General features: G+C 49.4%; 7 protein-coding genes across 7 annotated transcripts; 5 read left to right on the forward strand and 2 right to left on the reverse strand.

Moving 5' to 3' along the window:
• Positions 1–180: 180 nt before the first annotated feature.
• Positions 181–3,637, forward strand: N7525_003468 (DNA-dependent ATPase RAD26; the record flags this gene model as incomplete). The annotated part of the gene is made up of 3 exons (XM_002559088.2): positions 181–270; positions 327–400; positions 451–3,637. 3 exons carry the CDS (start codon positions 181–183, stop codon positions 3,635–3,637), a joined length of 3,351 nt encoding a protein of 1,116 aa, XP_002559134.2.
• A 1,452-nt stretch (positions 3,638–5,089) lies between these two features.
• N7525_003469 (uncharacterized protein) lies at positions 5,090–5,762 on the forward strand (the record flags this gene model as incomplete). The annotated part of the gene is made up of 3 exons (XM_002559086.1): positions 5,090–5,369; positions 5,444–5,557; positions 5,629–5,762. 3 exons carry the CDS (start codon positions 5,090–5,092, stop codon positions 5,760–5,762), a joined length of 528 nt encoding a protein of 175 aa, XP_002559132.1.
• Positions 5,763–7,147: 1,385 nt separating this feature from the next.
• On the forward strand, positions 7,148–8,115 carry N7525_003470 (uncharacterized protein; the record flags this gene model as incomplete). The annotated part of the gene is made up of 3 exons (XM_002559085.1): positions 7,148–7,265; positions 7,320–7,928; positions 7,979–8,115. The coding sequence occupies 3 exons, from the start codon at positions 7,148–7,150 to the stop codon at positions 8,113–8,115; spliced, it is 864 nt and encodes a 287-aa protein (XP_002559131.1).
• A 387-nt stretch (positions 8,116–8,502) lies between these two features.
• On the reverse strand, positions 8,503–9,456 carry N7525_003471 (uncharacterized protein; the record flags this gene model as incomplete). The annotated part of the gene is made up of 1 exon (XM_002559084.2): positions 8,503–9,456. The coding sequence occupies one exon, from the start codon at positions 9,454–9,456 to the stop codon at positions 8,503–8,505; it is 954 nt and encodes a 317-aa protein (XP_002559130.2).
• A 1,302-nt stretch (positions 9,457–10,758) lies between these two features.
• N7525_003472 (uncharacterized protein) lies at positions 10,759–11,244 on the forward strand (the record flags this gene model as incomplete). The annotated part of the gene is made up of 1 exon (XM_061212718.1): positions 10,759–11,244. One exon carries the CDS (start codon positions 10,759–10,761, stop codon positions 11,242–11,244), a length of 486 nt encoding a protein of 161 aa, XP_061069739.1.
• A 212-nt stretch (positions 11,245–11,456) lies between these two features.
• On the reverse strand, positions 11,457–12,520 carry N7525_003473 (RNA polymerase II mediator complex subunit MED27 domain-containing protein; the record flags this gene model as incomplete). The annotated part of the gene is made up of 3 exons (XM_002559082.2): positions 11,457–11,630; positions 11,682–12,335; positions 12,392–12,520. The coding sequence occupies 3 exons, from the start codon at positions 12,518–12,520 to the stop codon at positions 11,457–11,459; spliced, it is 957 nt and encodes a 318-aa protein (XP_002559128.2).
• Positions 12,521–13,867: 1,347 nt separating this feature from the next.
• Positions 13,868–14,788, forward strand: N7525_003474 (uncharacterized protein; the record flags this gene model as incomplete). The annotated part of the gene is made up of 1 exon (XM_002559081.1): positions 13,868–14,788. One exon carries the CDS (start codon positions 13,868–13,870, stop codon positions 14,786–14,788), a length of 921 nt encoding a protein of 306 aa, XP_002559127.1.
• Positions 14,789–16,623: the final 1,835 nt, after the last annotated feature.

Consider the following 16,623-nt stretch of genomic DNA (forward strand, 5'->3'; position numbering starts at 1 on the left):
AATGCCTCTGATAGAGATATAGATTTGGGTGCTATTCTTCTAGACTTATTGCTGCCTGTGCTATTGTACTATTGTATTTGCTCTTTGAGTAATCACCATGTTTAACCTTGCCCTAGACAAGGCATTTTAGTCTCTCACCTCTTCTCACTTAATACGATCTTTATTTGGACCACTTTCACAATGTCTACGAGCGAGGAGGCGAGTCGCTTGCGTGATCTCCAAGCAGACGTTCGCGACCAGGATGATCTTGAGAGAGATATCACTCGTCAGGTATGACCCAGCCCTTGATTGCCTATTACCTTGGACTCACATTTCTCTTTTTTAAGGCGGATAAAGTTCTGGCCGACAAAGCGGAAGAGAATGACATCAAGCGACTTGAGAAAGCCCTTGTGGATCGGGAGTAAGAGCGCATGCCCTAATATTCGATGGCATTACTAAATCCATCCACAGGCGGGTCGATTCACAGGTCCGCCAAGCGCAGCAGCGCTTGACGCAGCCCGTCGGAGCCGCCACTCGCCATCGGGTCGAGAATGAGCTGAAAAGGCTGCAGACGCGCAAGGCCGACCTAGGGAAAGACCTGAAGGACATACAACAGCGCATTGACGAAAGGCGTGAGTCGCAGGGAAAGTCGACGGTAGCGCATGGATCAGGGCGACAGCCGAACGAGTCCCGCCGCGACTATCTCCTGCGAACAGGAAAGATCACCCCGTTCGCATTGATGCAAGAGGGTTCCAGAGATGGACCACTTGCCAATCTCCACGATGCACTTGTCGATACAGAGGATCAAAAGCAGGAGGAGGAGGAGCGCGAACAAGCCAAACATCAGCCGGCCGTGTCCCACCGGGACCTTGCACGTCCAGACCTCGACTTTGAGGAGAGCATCGAAAGCAAGAGGAAACGGAGGAAGGTGGATCATCGTAGATCCCCGGGAGCAGATTCTTCGGCAAGTTATGTTGCCTCTGATGCCGACACTACATCCGAGGGTGAAGAGTTCATGCCTGATACTCTCCCTGAGGCCAAGCCAAGTCGCAAGCGCAAAGAAGGAAAAGTGACCACTGAGCTTGAAGACCTGAGTGGGGTCGATGATGGAAACGAGGCAATATATCAGTCCCGCGTCAAGGAATGGATCAGTCGGCGAAGCTCTGCTCGACAACATGCCGACAGTCATTCTGTCGAAGTTGGCCTGAACGAAGAAGAGGAGTGGCTCCGGCCACATCCCACTGAACCAGCCATGGAGCTTGACAATGGATTGCGGGTCCCTGGGGACATTAGTCGCTTCCTGTTTTCCTACCAGAAAACTGGAGTTCAATGGCTTTGGGAGCTGCACCAGCAAACTGTCGGCGGAATCATTGGAGACGAGATGGGGTTGGGGAAAACTATCCAGGCGATCTCTTATCTTGCGGCACTGCATCATAGCAAGAAGTTCACCAAACCGGCCATCGTTGTTTGCCCCGCAACTCTTATGAAACAATGGGTTAATGAGTTTCACCGCTGGTGGCCACCCTTCCGTGTTTCCATCCTACACTCCTCAGGCAGCGGAATGATAAATATTGGCAAGGAAAGCAGCCGAGAAAATGCGCTTACGTCAGAAATGATGGGTAGTCACAGCTCTCGTCACCTATCCGCTGGTCAGAAAGCGGCTAAAAAGATCATCAAGCGTGTCACGGAGGATGGCCATGTCCTCGTGACTACATACTCAGGTCTACAATCTTATGCAGATGCTCTTGTTGATGTCGAATGGGGATGCGCTATCCTTGACGAAGGTCATAAAATCCGCAATCCAGATGCAGGTATCACCTTCAGCTGCAAGGAACTCCGCACTCCACATCGTATCATTCTTTCGGGGACCCCAATGCAGAACAGCCTGGTGGATCTTTGGTCACTATTTGACTTTGTGTTTCCGATGCGTCTGGGGAACCTTGTTACATTCAAAAATCAGTTTGAGATCCCCATCCGTCAGGGTGGATATGCCTCTGCATCGAACCTGCAAGTGCAGACGGCTGCAAAATGTGCAGAAACTCTCAAAGATGCCATCAGTCCTTATTTGCTCCAGCGATTCAAGGCTGATGTAACATCTGATCTGCCGCTGAAAAGCGAACAGGTCATTTTCTGCAAATTGACCCAACTCCAGCGAACCATCTATAAGAGATTCCTTGGCTCGGACGACATGAAGTCTATTATACGTGGGAGAAGAAACTCTTTGTATGGCATCGACATCCTGCGTAAGATCAGCAACCATCCAGACTTGGCAGACCACACATTGCGCTCTCGCGAGGCAGACTATGGTGATGCGGAGCGGTCAGGCAAGATGAAAGTTTTGAAGGGTTTGCTTGAGGTCTGGAGAGATACTGGCCACAAGACGCTGCTTTTCACCCAGGGCCGTCTGATGCTAGACATCATTGAGAAATTCCTTGGGGTGCTGGGTGGGTTCAATTGCCGCCGAATGGACGGGACTACTCCTATCAAGGAGCGACAGAGCCTGGTTGATGATTTCAATAACGACCCCAATATCCATGTTTTCTTACTCACCACCCGTGTGGGCGGAATCGGAGTGAATCTGACAGGTGCTGACCGTGTCATTATCTACGATCCCGACTGGAACCCATCGACTGACTTGCAGGCGCGAGAGCGCGCCTGGCGTCTGGGACAAAAACGTGATGTCACGATCTTCCGCTTGATGACCAAGGGCACTATCGAAGAGAAGATCTACCACCGCCAGATCTTTAAGCAATTCTTGACCAATAAAATCACCCGTGATCCTCACCAACGAGAAGGTTTCCAGCTGAGTGATCTTTATGATCTGTTTACTCTTACGGACGAAAATGACGACGAGTTGGAGACGACTAAACTCTTCAAGGATGCTGAAGTCACATATCAGGAAGAGGCTAAAGATGATAAACGTGGCAGCAAGAGTAAGCCTGCCCGGACTCCCGAGGAAGACGACATCAACGACATCCATGGTATCGCCAAGGTCGAAGAATTCCAAAACACCGCCGAAGAGGAGAAAAATGCCAAAACTTCCGAAGACCGCATTATGCATGGTATCTTCGCTCGTTCTGGCGTCCACTCTGCAGTGCAGCACGAGCAGATCGTAAATGGCAAACGAGTCCTTCGCGCAGACCCCAAGATGATCGAAGCTGAAGCTCGCCGCGTCGCCGATGAAGCCGCCGAAGAGCTCCGCAAAGCCGAAGAAACCGCCCGGGCACTCCCAATTGGACTTCCCACCTGGACAGGCCGTTTTGGGATGGGAGGCCGCGAAGATCCACGGGCTGCTGGTAGCTCAGCTCGCCCTGCTGGGGCAGGACCATCATCCTCAGACCTGTTGGCTAGGCTCAACCCTGCTGCTGCCGCAGCTGCTGGACAGAGAAGCAGTGGCTCCGATAGTCCATCGGCGCGGATGCCCCGCGGCAAAGATTTTATGCCCTTGATCCGTGATTTCCTTGCCTCTCAGCGTGGGCCGACCCTGTCGCAGGCGATTGTTCACCATTTCAATCATTACTGCTCCAATCCGCAGCGTGTTGCTGAGTTCCAGGAGTCGTTGAAGAAGGTTGCGACACTTGAACATGGCCGCGATCGTCGGGGTCGGTGGACACTGAAGCCTGAATTTGCCCGGAATGCCAATAATCGGGGTCGGTGATGGTTCCGCCAGTGGACTGTGGGCATTCCGAGGCAGAATTTGAGCAGGCTATATTCCTTTTTACTCTGGGGATATTCATGTACGATAACTAGTGGGTTTCACGAGATGATGAATGACAATGACAATGCCGATACCCTTTATGCGATTGCACGGTTAAACACGGTGTACTCTCTAAGTACTGCATAATTCGTACCTATAGTTACTTCATTGCCGTAGATGGTATCCACTAGGCACATGCTTAAAACGCCCTGTGGGACAGTACCAAGGGCTTCTAGCACGCATAGAGGCAAGCTGCCGTTTAACTCAAAGCCATGCGTTCATTTACACTGGCCATGATGTACGCCAAGTATGAAAGAACATGTCAGTATTTCAGTGCCTTATGCTACTCCGTACTTCCCGATAACTCATCAAAGAAAGGGGCCGGATGTTCTAATAATATTTCTAATGGCTCCTCAACTTTCCATGTTTTCAGCCGTGTTCTATTTCTGGTGGGACCACAAATTATCAATGATGCAAGAGAAAAAATATAGAAGCGAGGATATACCGAGCCAAATAGGCAAGAGATTTTCGTTTATGCAAAGTACTCCGTAAGAGTCGCAACGACCCGATATTCATCGACAAGCCAGACAGGATTCAGGGGAAAAGGCTCCACGGGATCTTGGCATTCGTTTGTCTTCTTTTATTTCAGTGGCGGAAAGGGTTTCAGGATGATTGATGTGTTTTCTTGTGATATGAAATCATTGAAACAGAATTCCAAAATTCACCTGAGATCACTGTGAAACCCTATCATAGGGAGCAAAAGCACATCATTGAGATCACCAATCTTTGTCTTCCTTCCATCGATGGATAGAAGGGGCACCAGTGGGTGTGATCTGCACTCGACCACAATCATGACTGGTTCGGATGGTATAGGTAGTCAGGTACCCACTTAATGACTTCCAGCATGTCGATTGTAATCAGTATCCGGTGCGTTAGTCCTTTCGTTTACCCCATATACGCCGGTTCTGATACAGGAGCGTGGATCAGGCAAGATCCTGCAGCCATAGTTGTTATGTCGGCCCAAAAGTTGCCAGCGCCTTGCATGCTGCAAACAAAAACAAAGGAAAAAAGCACAAGAGTGGCATCGCCAGAAGGCTGAGTCAAGGGAAGTAGAAGAAGAAGCATAAATCGAGAGCTATGCTTTACCAATGACGGCTTCTATTTTGATCTTAAAGGACGCCAACGGAGGATCTGCATCAGCCTTGGATACTCCAAACAGTCGGCCCTATACTCCACCGTGGAGCATGTGTTCATCGACTGTCTCCCATGGATATCCCAAAGCATATAAATGCGTCACTTCCCCGTCAAAATTCTACCCCTCTCTTGAAAAGAAGATATAAAAACAATCAAACACCCTCGAGCAACCCTTAACTTCAAATCTCCCCAACTCAACCTCTTCCCCTACTATCAAAAATGAAGTTCTTCGCCACCGTCGCTCTCCTAGCCACCGCTGTGGCTGCCGCCCCATCCGAGAAGCTCTTCAACCTGAAGACTTCCGGCGCCAGCAACAGCTCCCACAACGACCTGTACCTCTCCGTTGGCCACGGACTGATCAGTGACCCGCTCAACAGCGAAGCTGTCTTCTCGGGAGCCCCGGCCAGCCGCGCCGCCGCCTTCTCCTTCGTCAACGGCACCATCGTCTTGGATACTGAGACCAAGGCCCCCTGGACTCTCGACTTGATCAACGTGGAAGGTAAGATAGCTCTGCTCGGATCTAGATGAGACTGTTTCCTGAACTTGAATGTTAACGATGTTGGTACCATGTAGGCGTCCGCAAGGAGCGCGCCCAGATCAGCGTTAATCCCACCCATGGCTCGAAGGGCTTCTCTATCGGCCGCCACGGAGTCCAGGGCCCCAGTGAGACCTGGGACGGATGGTTGTGTAAGTTCTTACTATGTCCCCTTTCCAAGGAATGATCGTGCCGAGTGCAAATGGCTGACTCCTCTTTTTAGGGTGCCCCGCCGATGTGGAGGCCGGCCAGTTGCTCCCCAACTTGCACTTCCTCAGCAAGACTGTTCAGGAGCCTGCTCTCCCGGCTGGATGCGACAGAATCCAGCTCAACCCTGTTCCCAAGAGCTCTGCTTAGAGGGATCTGGGATTTCATCTCGCCGCGAACATCAGATTGTGATACGTGCTTTCTAGTTTCCGTGTTCTCTTCGAGATTTGGAACTTTTACTGGGCTTTAATTTCAGCATGTTTCAGCGTATAAGTTAGGCTTAATTGATAGCACATTGATTATTCTACTAGTTATCTCTCCTAAGATCCATGGATGTTCCAGGAGCGCTCCGATATCAAATTCTTTATACAAATCCCCACTAGCGCCACATCCACTCTATCCTTCCATGTCTCCCCATCATAAATAGTAGAGAGTATCATATATCTCCCCACCCATCCTTCTTCTCCATTCCGATCCCTGTACTCCCAATGGTTTTGGGTGACCATGACTGTGGTTAGATCGCCACCCCCATATTTGGGAAACTTCTTCGGCGGAACCGAAACATGCTCGACCTTGGGTACCAGCAGCTAGGTGGCGATAATAGATGTCTACTTTGGGTTCGTTGTCGTTTACAACACGGCTGACATCAAACATCGGTTCTAATAGTTATCATCATATGCACTTCCATAGTAGGACCAGAAGAAATATGCCGCTGGGTGATAAGGACCTTGTCGTTGATGGCTCTTCTGCGGTTTTTGTTGCGTTGTGCAACTATACTATGTCATGGTTTATGGCCATCATTTGCTTATCTTGGGTTGTATATTCTTGGAATGACTGGAATACTGGCCAAACTCGAATGACTTGGGTGAGTATCTCGCCAGGATGGATTGAAGTATCACTTATATTGTGCCTGAAACTGAAGTATATATTGCATGAACCTTTGTTTTAGTTTGATGTGATATCCATGGATATTCCGTACAGTCCCCTAATAAAGACCATGTCTTATAATTTAGAGGTCATTTTGCACTCACAATTGAAGAGATAGATACTGCGTATAGTCAAATAAACCACAATAAATCACTCTCCCAATAGTTTTGCCTATAAATAGCTGATGTCTCACATGCTGGACAGTCACTACCTATTTGGGCTTAGCCCCGCAATACTCAAACATCGCATCTTCTCTTTCTCTGTTTCTTCCCCTTCTCTCCAATCATCTGTGAAGACATTCGTACATTCGTTTACTGCTCTGAAGTTATTTACCGCGAAATTCCTTCGCGAGATCTGCATGTTTTAGCGCCAAGACTGGGGGGATCAATACCATATTCTGCACTCCACGTCCTTTTGATCGTCCTTCCGTAGCAACCGAAATTGCTTGGTACCGAAACCAAATCGATAAGCCTGTTTCGAGGCCTTTCTTTTTTGACAGGTCACACCGGGTTGTGCAAGGGGCGTGATCAATCCGCCTTTCAGCCCAAGGAGTAACACCTCGGTCGCTTAATTTTTCGAACCTCCAGATCTTTTTCCCAATCCTCGACATGCGGTGTTTCATACTGAGCGTGCTTTGCACCATCCTGTTGCTGGGAACCATATCATCGGCTTGGCCATGGCCACCCTATGGAGAACTTCTGGGCGGTCACTTGGATAAGCGAGCAGGTAATTGAGGGCTCTCATCATACCATTGTACCCTTGATGCTGACTTCCCTTCAGACACCACAGAGACAGCAACAGCTGAACCCTCCGAACCTACCACGGATACCTCCGCTGCCCCTAAGACTTCTACCGGAACCACCACTGGGACAAATACCGACTCAAATACCGACACCAAAACAGGAACTGCAACCGATTCCGAGAAGACTGGCACAGAAACTGGGACGAAGACAGGAACAAGCAAGACTACCGCTACCAGCTCGATCTCCATTGACCCTGCTGCCGCTCCTGGCGGTGTGTCCATGATCACCCCCGCTTCCTCGTCAACGACCTACTACAAGATCGGCGAGGATGTGACATTTGTGTGGAACTATACCTCCTTGTCGGTCACGCCGTCTGCAGTCAACGTCGTGGCTTCGTGCAGTCTCAACGCTATGAAATATACGCTCTCTTCCAACATGACCGTAAAGGAGACTGGAAGCATCGTGTGGGATACTGGAAAATACCAGAAATCGGCCACCATTCCGTTGCTTACCGCGTCGTATACTCTGATCGTCTATGATGCCGACAAAGAAATCAGCGATGTCGCAAGCGCCGGACATTTGAGCTCGCAGAACGGCGGTTACGTATTTGGGATGTACACCCCCCAGCCGTATACCCCACTGAATGGTGAGCATTTAAACCATCCTCGTCTGAACAGGCTGCTAACTTTTGTCCAGAATTCAAGTGCGCCACCTGTAGCGGCGCCCTGTCCGAAACCAGTCGCCTAGCCATCAAATTCACCGTCGGCATGGCCGTGATCACATTCGCTTCGTTCACCTGGTTTGCGGGCAGTGCTGGCGTTCTCGCCACTTGAAAAGCACCCACTTGGTGCACTCGAGTTGACTTGTCATGAACACATTCCTTTATTTTGGGGCGTTGCATTGCTGAAGCGATCTGGATTTACGGTAATAGCAGGAAGACGGCGTTGGGTGATACTTTTATTAGCATGTGTATTTATTTATTTTTGCATTTCATCCTTTGTCTAATCTGTTTATTTTACTTATAATAAGCGATGATGGTCGGTTGGAGATTTTGATTTTTTTTAGTATCTTTGATTTTTGCATACAATACAACCTCTGTTGCATCAACCCTCCCTTTCAAGGTATTCTTCCTCAATATGTCCTCACATCACGGACAGATTTCCTACCCGACTTGACTTCGATCTGGCACCGGGCACCTTCACCTGGGCCTCACTTTAGCCTCAGTTTTCCTTCATGGCTTGCTCACGGCGCCGGCGAGCCTCAAGGTAGATGAGGTTGACCTTCAGGGTTCCCATGATCCAATCATGCTCGAGGTGCCGATTGGCATCCACTGGACGGCTGATTTGATCCTCTGCGTAGGAGTTCGCAAGGCCGGCCATGTGGTAGCTCGCAGCTGTGGCCAGCAACACGTTGTTGCAGCTGAGCATGACGTCAATGTCGAATGGCTCGTCCAAAGCCTTTCGCAGCGCCTCTCCCTTTCCTATTCTGGATTCCCCAGCGGTGGCTTCGGTCTTGGTGAGGTCTGCGGCGTTGGGACCGTATGCCTCATACGCCTGGTTTGGCTGACGGTCATTCAAGTCAGTTCGGGAGTTCATGTTGACTCCCTGCTGGTAGAGTTCATTGTACTTGCTGTCGAATGGCTCTAGATCCATAACTTCATGAGGCGGGTGGATGTCACTCTCATTGATCTGCTCAAAAGCCATGGGTGCTTCGGGCAAAATGTCTTGGTCGTTACCAGCTTCCTGGTGGACGTTGCCAATGTCGCTTTTGAATGGTTCGAGAAGCATGCGTGCCTGGGAGGAAAATCCTGGGTAACGGATACCGGCATGCTGGATAGCATTGCTTGCTTCTTGAGTATCAAAGTGCCCAAGGACATCAAGTTGCTGGCTCATGCCTTGTTGACTGATAGTACTGTGGACATCTCTGTTATAGGCCTGATATTCTTCATCGTCCATAGGCACTATGGTTTGTGGGGAATTGACCCGTCGATGGTAGACATCACTCTTCGGGTAGAGATCGCCGGGCTGGATGACAGGGCTGCGCTGGTGAATATAGCAATGCTGGTGAATATGACAGGGATAGGAAGCATTGTCTTGACGGCCGGCATAGACTGGGTTGAAAGACATGGCACGTTGTTGTGTTGATGAGAAGATGGCTGTTGATGTCAGGGTCATTGTCGGTGGAAGTCATCTTGTTTTCGAAAATCGCCCTGGCGATGGGGCTCCTGCTGAGAGGTACTGCCTTGACTTGGGGTCATCACTTCCTCACTAGTATGTTCTCGATTGTCCCTCTTAGCCCTGGGGTTCCTGTTTGCGCGGCCTGGTTTTGCAGCCGGATCCCTCGTTGGTCACTTCCTGATTTGTCCTTCTTGCCCTACCGCTCCCCTTTGAGATTCTTGCGTTGGAGTCATGACTCCCTTTTTGATATCTGTCTGATCGATGTTGTTAGCCCTGCTATTACTTTGAGCGGGAGCTGTAGCTTCGATGTCGGTTCCTCGAGTGACATGCGCAGGCGTATTCTTGCCTTTCTGGGAGCTTTCGCCTTACTGCCTCATACATCACATCACCTTCCTGGAAGACTATATTGCAGATGTCAGCGTGTCGGTAGGCCTTGTCTCCCTCTCTTCTTTGAACATCATCTTTTGGGAATTGACTGGCTTACGGTGCGGTGGTCTTGGTGCCGGACATAGTCTTGGTGGCATGGACCCTTTTTATTGCGATCCATTAGCCCAGGGCTGGGGACCTCCGCAGATAATTTGATGGAGCTATGGTGTTGAAGAGATGTCGCTTGATGCGAGGGTATTGATGTTCAGAATGCCGATTAATGAAGCAAAATCAGAATCGAGATATTTTTGGCACAAGATGTTTATGTGTTTCATTTCCAACCTTGGAAGGGTCATTGTTCGCTTAGTCGCTGCGTGGATTATTACCTAGTCGGCCTGTATGATCTACCTGCATAGGTATGTACTTAGATAGTTGGATCTATGTCCAAAGGATGCCGGGAAGGGTGTACCTGACTACATGGGGTTGTGCATGTTGCCCCAACAAAAAGATAAAATACAACATACATAGATACTCTTTTATTGATCGTCTGAGCCACCCTCTGCCTACGGGAATATATGCATGCAGCCGGATGTTCCAGATGTCCCTTTGTTGCGACATCTGGAGCAATGAGGCGTTCAGTTCTGTTTCAATTCCTGCGCAAAGACAAACGAATACACAACAAAGCTTGATGTCTTACTTCTTTACAATTGACAATTGGAGTCTGTCTTACAGATAAAGAAAGCCGCGGGAAGCTATTCAAGCGTCCATTGACTGGGATTTTAAAGCGTAGAATATAAAAGAAGCTATCTGGTCTCCTACCTCTTCTCCTTCCTACCCATGAAAATAATCTCTACCAACCGCGTAGCCTAACTTTTCCATACCCAACATCATCCCCAAGCCATCACCGACAAAGTATCCGATCCGAAAAAGACAATGCCTTCCCAACTAGGCTGGATCTGGCCCAAAGATCCACGCCCCGGCAACCCACAACGCTGGCCACGCCGCTGGCGCTTCTTTGACGTCCTAACAGGCAAAGGGCCAGACATCTACGTTGGCCGAATAGACCAGCCCAAAAGCAAGACCAGGAGATCATCCTCTCGATCCCGGTCCGGACCCACAAGACAAGAATGGTCCCGATGGGGGAGCAACCCCAACGACCCCGACTCGAACTACAGCCCGTTTCCTTGGGTGCGGCAGCCCGCGGGCGAATGCTATGATTTCCGCACTAGGAAGTACCACGTCCCGGACCACGGGACCTGGAGTGCTGTTGAGTATTGCAACGGGGGCAGGGTTCGGCGGGGGGAATGGGTCGGGAAGGAGGAGGTTCATTGTGTGCCAATGCGATATTGGGATCGGAATGGGGTTGAGTATCCGGCGGAATTTTGGCATGATAGTATCTATGGGAAGCATAGTCGTTGATGGCAATTGATGGGACGGGGGAAGGTGAAAGGAAAATGTGGGTGTCGGAGGGTAATTTACATGTTATGTTTTTACATCCAGAGAGATCGCTTAGAACGTTTCAATAATTCTTTTCCCAAAAGCTGATAAGCTGATGAAAGATGTAGGCCAATGGGGTGGCAGCCTTCTAAAATTTTCCTCCGAGTTCCAAGAGACCTGCCCAGGTTCTCCAATCAGGCGCACCCATAGTGCAATGCGTCAAAGGTGTATATACGTGCTGGTCCATCAACAGACTGTTGATTCGCCTGAGGTCGTCGGAGGGTTGGCAGTTGGGCGCCGTTATCAGTCAGGCGATTGCACTTGACGCATGGTGTCTGCTTGATATCCGCATAGGAAGAAATCATATCCTGCATCGGTAATTAGCAAGTGTCTCCTCCAGAGTCAGAAACATAACATACCAGCAAGAAAGCAAGGTCCCATTTCCGTGGCCGTGACTCCACACATCCCAGTATAGCATTCTCAAGTTTCGTAGGTGACCGGCCAGCGATCTTGCTTGAAACCTCCCAGCCAGAGACCGGAGAGCCAGGGAAAGATACTCCTTTGACCTGGAAGACAACACCAGCTCTGACAAGTGCTACTGCTAGTGAAGTCCCATCCAAGTCCTTGATAACCCGTACACCTGGCATATCCCGCTGAGCAAATCGCTCCAAAACATTCTTCCATTCGCCCTCGGTAGACTGCGCTTTAGTACGTTCAGCCTCTTCGTTCTCGCGCTGACGCTCATCTATTTTGGACTTTTCCTTTTGCGCTAGCTCTTCTAGAAGAACGTCATAATCCCTTTCCCACTTCCCCGTCGGCTGAAGAAGCTGACCATTGGCTTCCTTGATGCGTGATTCAACATGTGCCCATACGGACGTCAATTCCGGATCCCGCCACAAGGACTGAAATTGCTGGACATCAGCGACGCGTGCGCGTGCGGTCTCATCCAGACTAGCCCGGAGAACCCGCGGTGTTTCAGCGACTGGATTGCCGAGTGCCACTTTATCTGGATTTGCAATAGGCACTAGAGGTTCTAGCAGGCCTTGAGGCATGAATCCACGCAGTTCATGGATCTGGATATCTTGTTAACTTGATTTTGTGGCAGAGTTGCAAGGGCTCCTGTACTTACCTTGCGTTCGAGTTCTTGTAGTTTTGCTAGTGATGAAACAAGCTGAATCTCCGAGTCCAGCCCTGAAGTTTCCCTGGTGCCAGTCACGGAGTTCTGATTGGTAGCAGCCATCGACTGGGCAGTTGACATGGCTTTTTGTGAGTGACTCGATTAAATGGTCAAATATGCCCCAAAAATGTCCCGAATTGGCCTCAGGGGATAAGTTATATAGATATATATTTGAATAGGCACCTGAGTTTCGAAGTGCACAATCAAGCAAGGTGGAAGGCAACGAGTTATCGCAGTGATTGTTTTGCGGGCGATGAGATCACCCCGTATCGTCTGTTATATAATGAAGTGTCAAATAAAAATTTCCAGAGTCGAATAAGAGAGAGTGTTTTTGATGTTGGATGACAGATAATGATATTTTTGTTGCTTAAAGCTGTTCCAGTAATGAGAGGATGGGAGGATGTGAGAGATGAGATGGGCCGTGAACCAATCAGGAAACTCCAGCCACAATCTCCTGTGCCACAAGTGGCTGAGTCAATGCTTACATACTCTTATTTTTCTAGGTACCTGGAGTGCACTTCCATTTCCTTTCCAAATTTGATTCGGGTATTCCCCTTTGAAAGGTTTTGAAAGGTTTTGAAAGGCCCCTAATTCGTAACTGCCTTGAATTACAGCTCCATCACACTACCTGTGTCTTTGGCCCTAGGTGGCCGGTCTTACCCTGAGTGAGTTCAGTTTGAAGCAAGCTTTTGCTAATGAAGCTGCCCAGGTGCGGCTTTGATGAATAAGAACCCTCCCGTTACAGAATTATCTGGACGCAAAAAAATCTAAGGAGCCGCACCGGGTGCAGTCTATGTCGCTTTGTTGGCCAACGAAGCTATAGAGACTGGATGGAACAAGTCCTCCATTGTCTCACTTCTGCAAACTTCTTCGTAGAATTAGCTCTCCAGCATGCTGTCTCGACCTTGGCTGGTCTGTAGAGACTCCTGTAGCCCATCATCCGATACTTCCTGTCCACCTTCACCAGGACCCATCAACATCAACCAGCACGGCAACTTTCACACCTTGAAATTCATCATGGGCAGGACAGGCGAGGCATCTGTCTTTCGGCATACCCCACACAGACCAGAATCCGACACACGACTGCCTCAAGCGTGACGGGCCTTATGTAACCGCTGCATTCTGGGAATTGATGAATGTATCAAGGTATGATCGACTCACAAGAACAACCCTAGAATTTCTGGATAATTGCTCAATAAATCTCAAGCTTTCCTTCATGCTACAATGAAGCTGATTGAAGACGAAAATTTCGAGGAGATGCGAATGTCTTTTCATCGATCCTTGGGCTGCCACGACAATTCGCAATTCACCAGGTGGGGATCAACTGCGCCCCCGAGCAGAGCCTCAAAAAAAGTGGGGTAGAAGAGGCTCCGCCCCCAAAACAAAATAAAAAGATTCGAATTCCCACATTTTGAGACCACAGCAACAATGACAGACCAAAAGATCGAAGATGACTTCCTCCAGGGTTCAGCCCCAAATGCAACCCTCCGCAAACTTGATTTCGAGCATACATCCCCACCGATCAGCGAATACAAAGGCCATTTCGCCGTTATAGTGGACAACATCTTCACCGAAGCCGAATGCAAAGAGCTCATCCGTCTAGCAGAAGAGTCAACAAGGACTCAACTCCCAGACTCGACCCTGTCGCCCCCCGCATGGGAACCGGCGATGATCAACGCCGGCGGCGGCAACCAAGTAATGGCCCTCGACTCACGCAAAAGTGAACGAATTATATTGGACTCGCCGGAAATTGCCGACAGAATCTTGGAGCGACTCATGCCTTTCATACGCGAATGTGAACTCGACCGTGTCCAGAGCAAACCCATCGTTACAGGTCTCGGGCCAGCGAAACGGGGTGAAGTACTCCGTCTCAGTCGGCTGAATGAGCGCCTTCGGTTCCTACGTTATGAGGGCGGGGATTATTTCCGACCTCATTGGGATGCGTGTTATGTTACGCCTGACGGGCTAGAGAAGTCACTTTATACCATTCAATTGTATTTGAATGGAGACGGGGAACAGGATATGGAAGAGCTGCAGCCTCATATTGACGAGGCGGAGAAGTCGAATTTGATGTTTGGGTTTGGAAAGGACTGGGATACTGACCCTGTTGAGGTTGGGTCCAAGGATGTTCAAGTTGGCGACCGTGATTGTACTTCGGAGACTGAGACTCTTCTAGGCGGTGCCACCTCATTCATGGCTGGGACCAATCCGAGAGAGGCGGTTCGGGTGTTCCCAAAGACGGGGTCTGTTCTCATCTTCCAACAAAGGAACTTGTTACATGGTGGAGACGATGTGTTTAGAGGTGTCAAGTACACCGCACGGACGGATGTCATGTACACTACCGAGTGAAGAAGAGATTTTGCCCCTGGGTTTGAATCTCTTTACCGAGCAAGCCCAGTTTCAACCATAAACTATACTTTCCTATGGAATGAAGACAAGTATGCTACTGATAGGCGCGGCGTGATTTATCTCACGGGCAAGCCCGGCTCGTGATTTCATGCTACTGTAGTAAGCTAGTTTTTCATTTTAAGCGAACCCAGAATGAGTTCGTGTTCATATATGGAGGATGTGGTGTATCTAACCAACAAACGGTTTCCCCGTAACTTCCCAGTAAATCCCCCGCAGAGATGGAAGTTTTCTCCAGCCGGCTGCATTCTATACGAAGATGGGTTCAAAGGACCTCACGGAATCGAGGTCGATGGCACCACCATACTCCAACGAGCCCCGTATACCGCAACGAGCTTCATGTGCACCTCCCAGGCGACCGTTCCCGCAGGTCGTGTCAACGGATCACCTAGACTTCCCCACTCGATGTCATCGATTCCAGGAGATCCCCGGATGAACGCGAATGTGGTCGCACTTGGAAGGTACAATATCTGTCGGCTTTCCTTGGACCCAAAGTACGGATATAGCAATTTGTGAGATCGATGACCAAGTTTACCCCCCTTCAAAGTCCCCAGATCTTAGTGAGCCATGGTCATCATGAACAACCAAATTCGCCACAAGCTATTGTTATGAAAGATACAACATATATATTGATGGCCTGAGGCCAAAGGAGTCGATATTTTATAAATAGCCACACATACCGCCTTCCTAGCCAGGAAAGTGCGCTTTCCATTCTAAAGGTCACCGCGGTAGAACCCGACTCCACCGTCAGCAACGCTCTCACGCTCTGGTTAACTTGCCTCGATAGGATGATTTTGTTCGATTATTTCTGAATTGAATTGATGGGATGAGGCAGTGGCGGCCTGGACCATGGCTTGCCTAACACGATACGTCATGCGAAACTGATATTGGAAGGCTCGCGGCCTGATAATCAAGAAAAAGGCAAACCCTTCATCGCCTCAAATCGGAATGTACGGAAGTACTAGCCAATCCAAATCGAACTTGGGGTCTATACAACATATTTGCGAAATAAGCGAAAAGCTCTCAACGAGGTGGTCACTGCCTACTTGGAAAATACGAAAGAGTGGGGTCCAAGGACCAGCGAATTGGTGGATACTGCAGCCCCGGATCACTCGAGATCCGTTCATATTGAAGGCCGCATAAATCGGAGAATCATCTGCAATATGATCTTAGCTTCGGAACACCTTGCGGCTGATACGTGGCGAGGACAAAAAAAAGACAAGTGGCCATCAGCTGAACTGCTCGATTTAGACCTCGACTCTCCAGAACAGAGATGGGGGGCCTAACCAGAACGAAAAATGGGAAGCCTAAGTGTGGGTTCTGGAAATTGAATTGTTATGATCTATTAATGTATACTCCGTAAAAGTGTATCTAAATACAGCTTAATTATTATCCCGGATATGGAATGCGGTCCGGGGCAGGTCGGCTATTCATCAAAGATGCCCCGATGCCATTTCATCTGGGCACCTTGGCAATGTTCTTACCCAAGCAGCTATTCTCCAATGAATACATACCCTTCTTGAGTCCCCACCCACTTCTATCATTCTTCCGTTTCACCATTCCAGGGTTCCTGAGGGTGGCGTGAAAATCGTGGCGTCCGTAACCGGGGTTACGGGGTTCATCCAAAATAATTCTCTCGACCCTTGGAAATCAGACCATCCAATATTGCTCACTTCGTACTTCGTATGAGAGAATCTGGCACAGAGTCATCGGTGATCGACAGCCGGTCTGACCACATTTGCGGGGTGAAGCTGGAGCTATACAATGATCCGATTGGT

The sequence above is a fragment of the Penicillium rubens genome, assembly GCF_028828025.1.
Source record: "Penicillium rubens strain IBT 27055 chromosome Unknown utg000002l_segment0_segment0, whole genome shotgun sequence".
NCBI classification, from domain to species: Eukaryota; Fungi; Ascomycota; class Eurotiomycetes; order Eurotiales; family Aspergillaceae; genus Penicillium; species Penicillium rubens.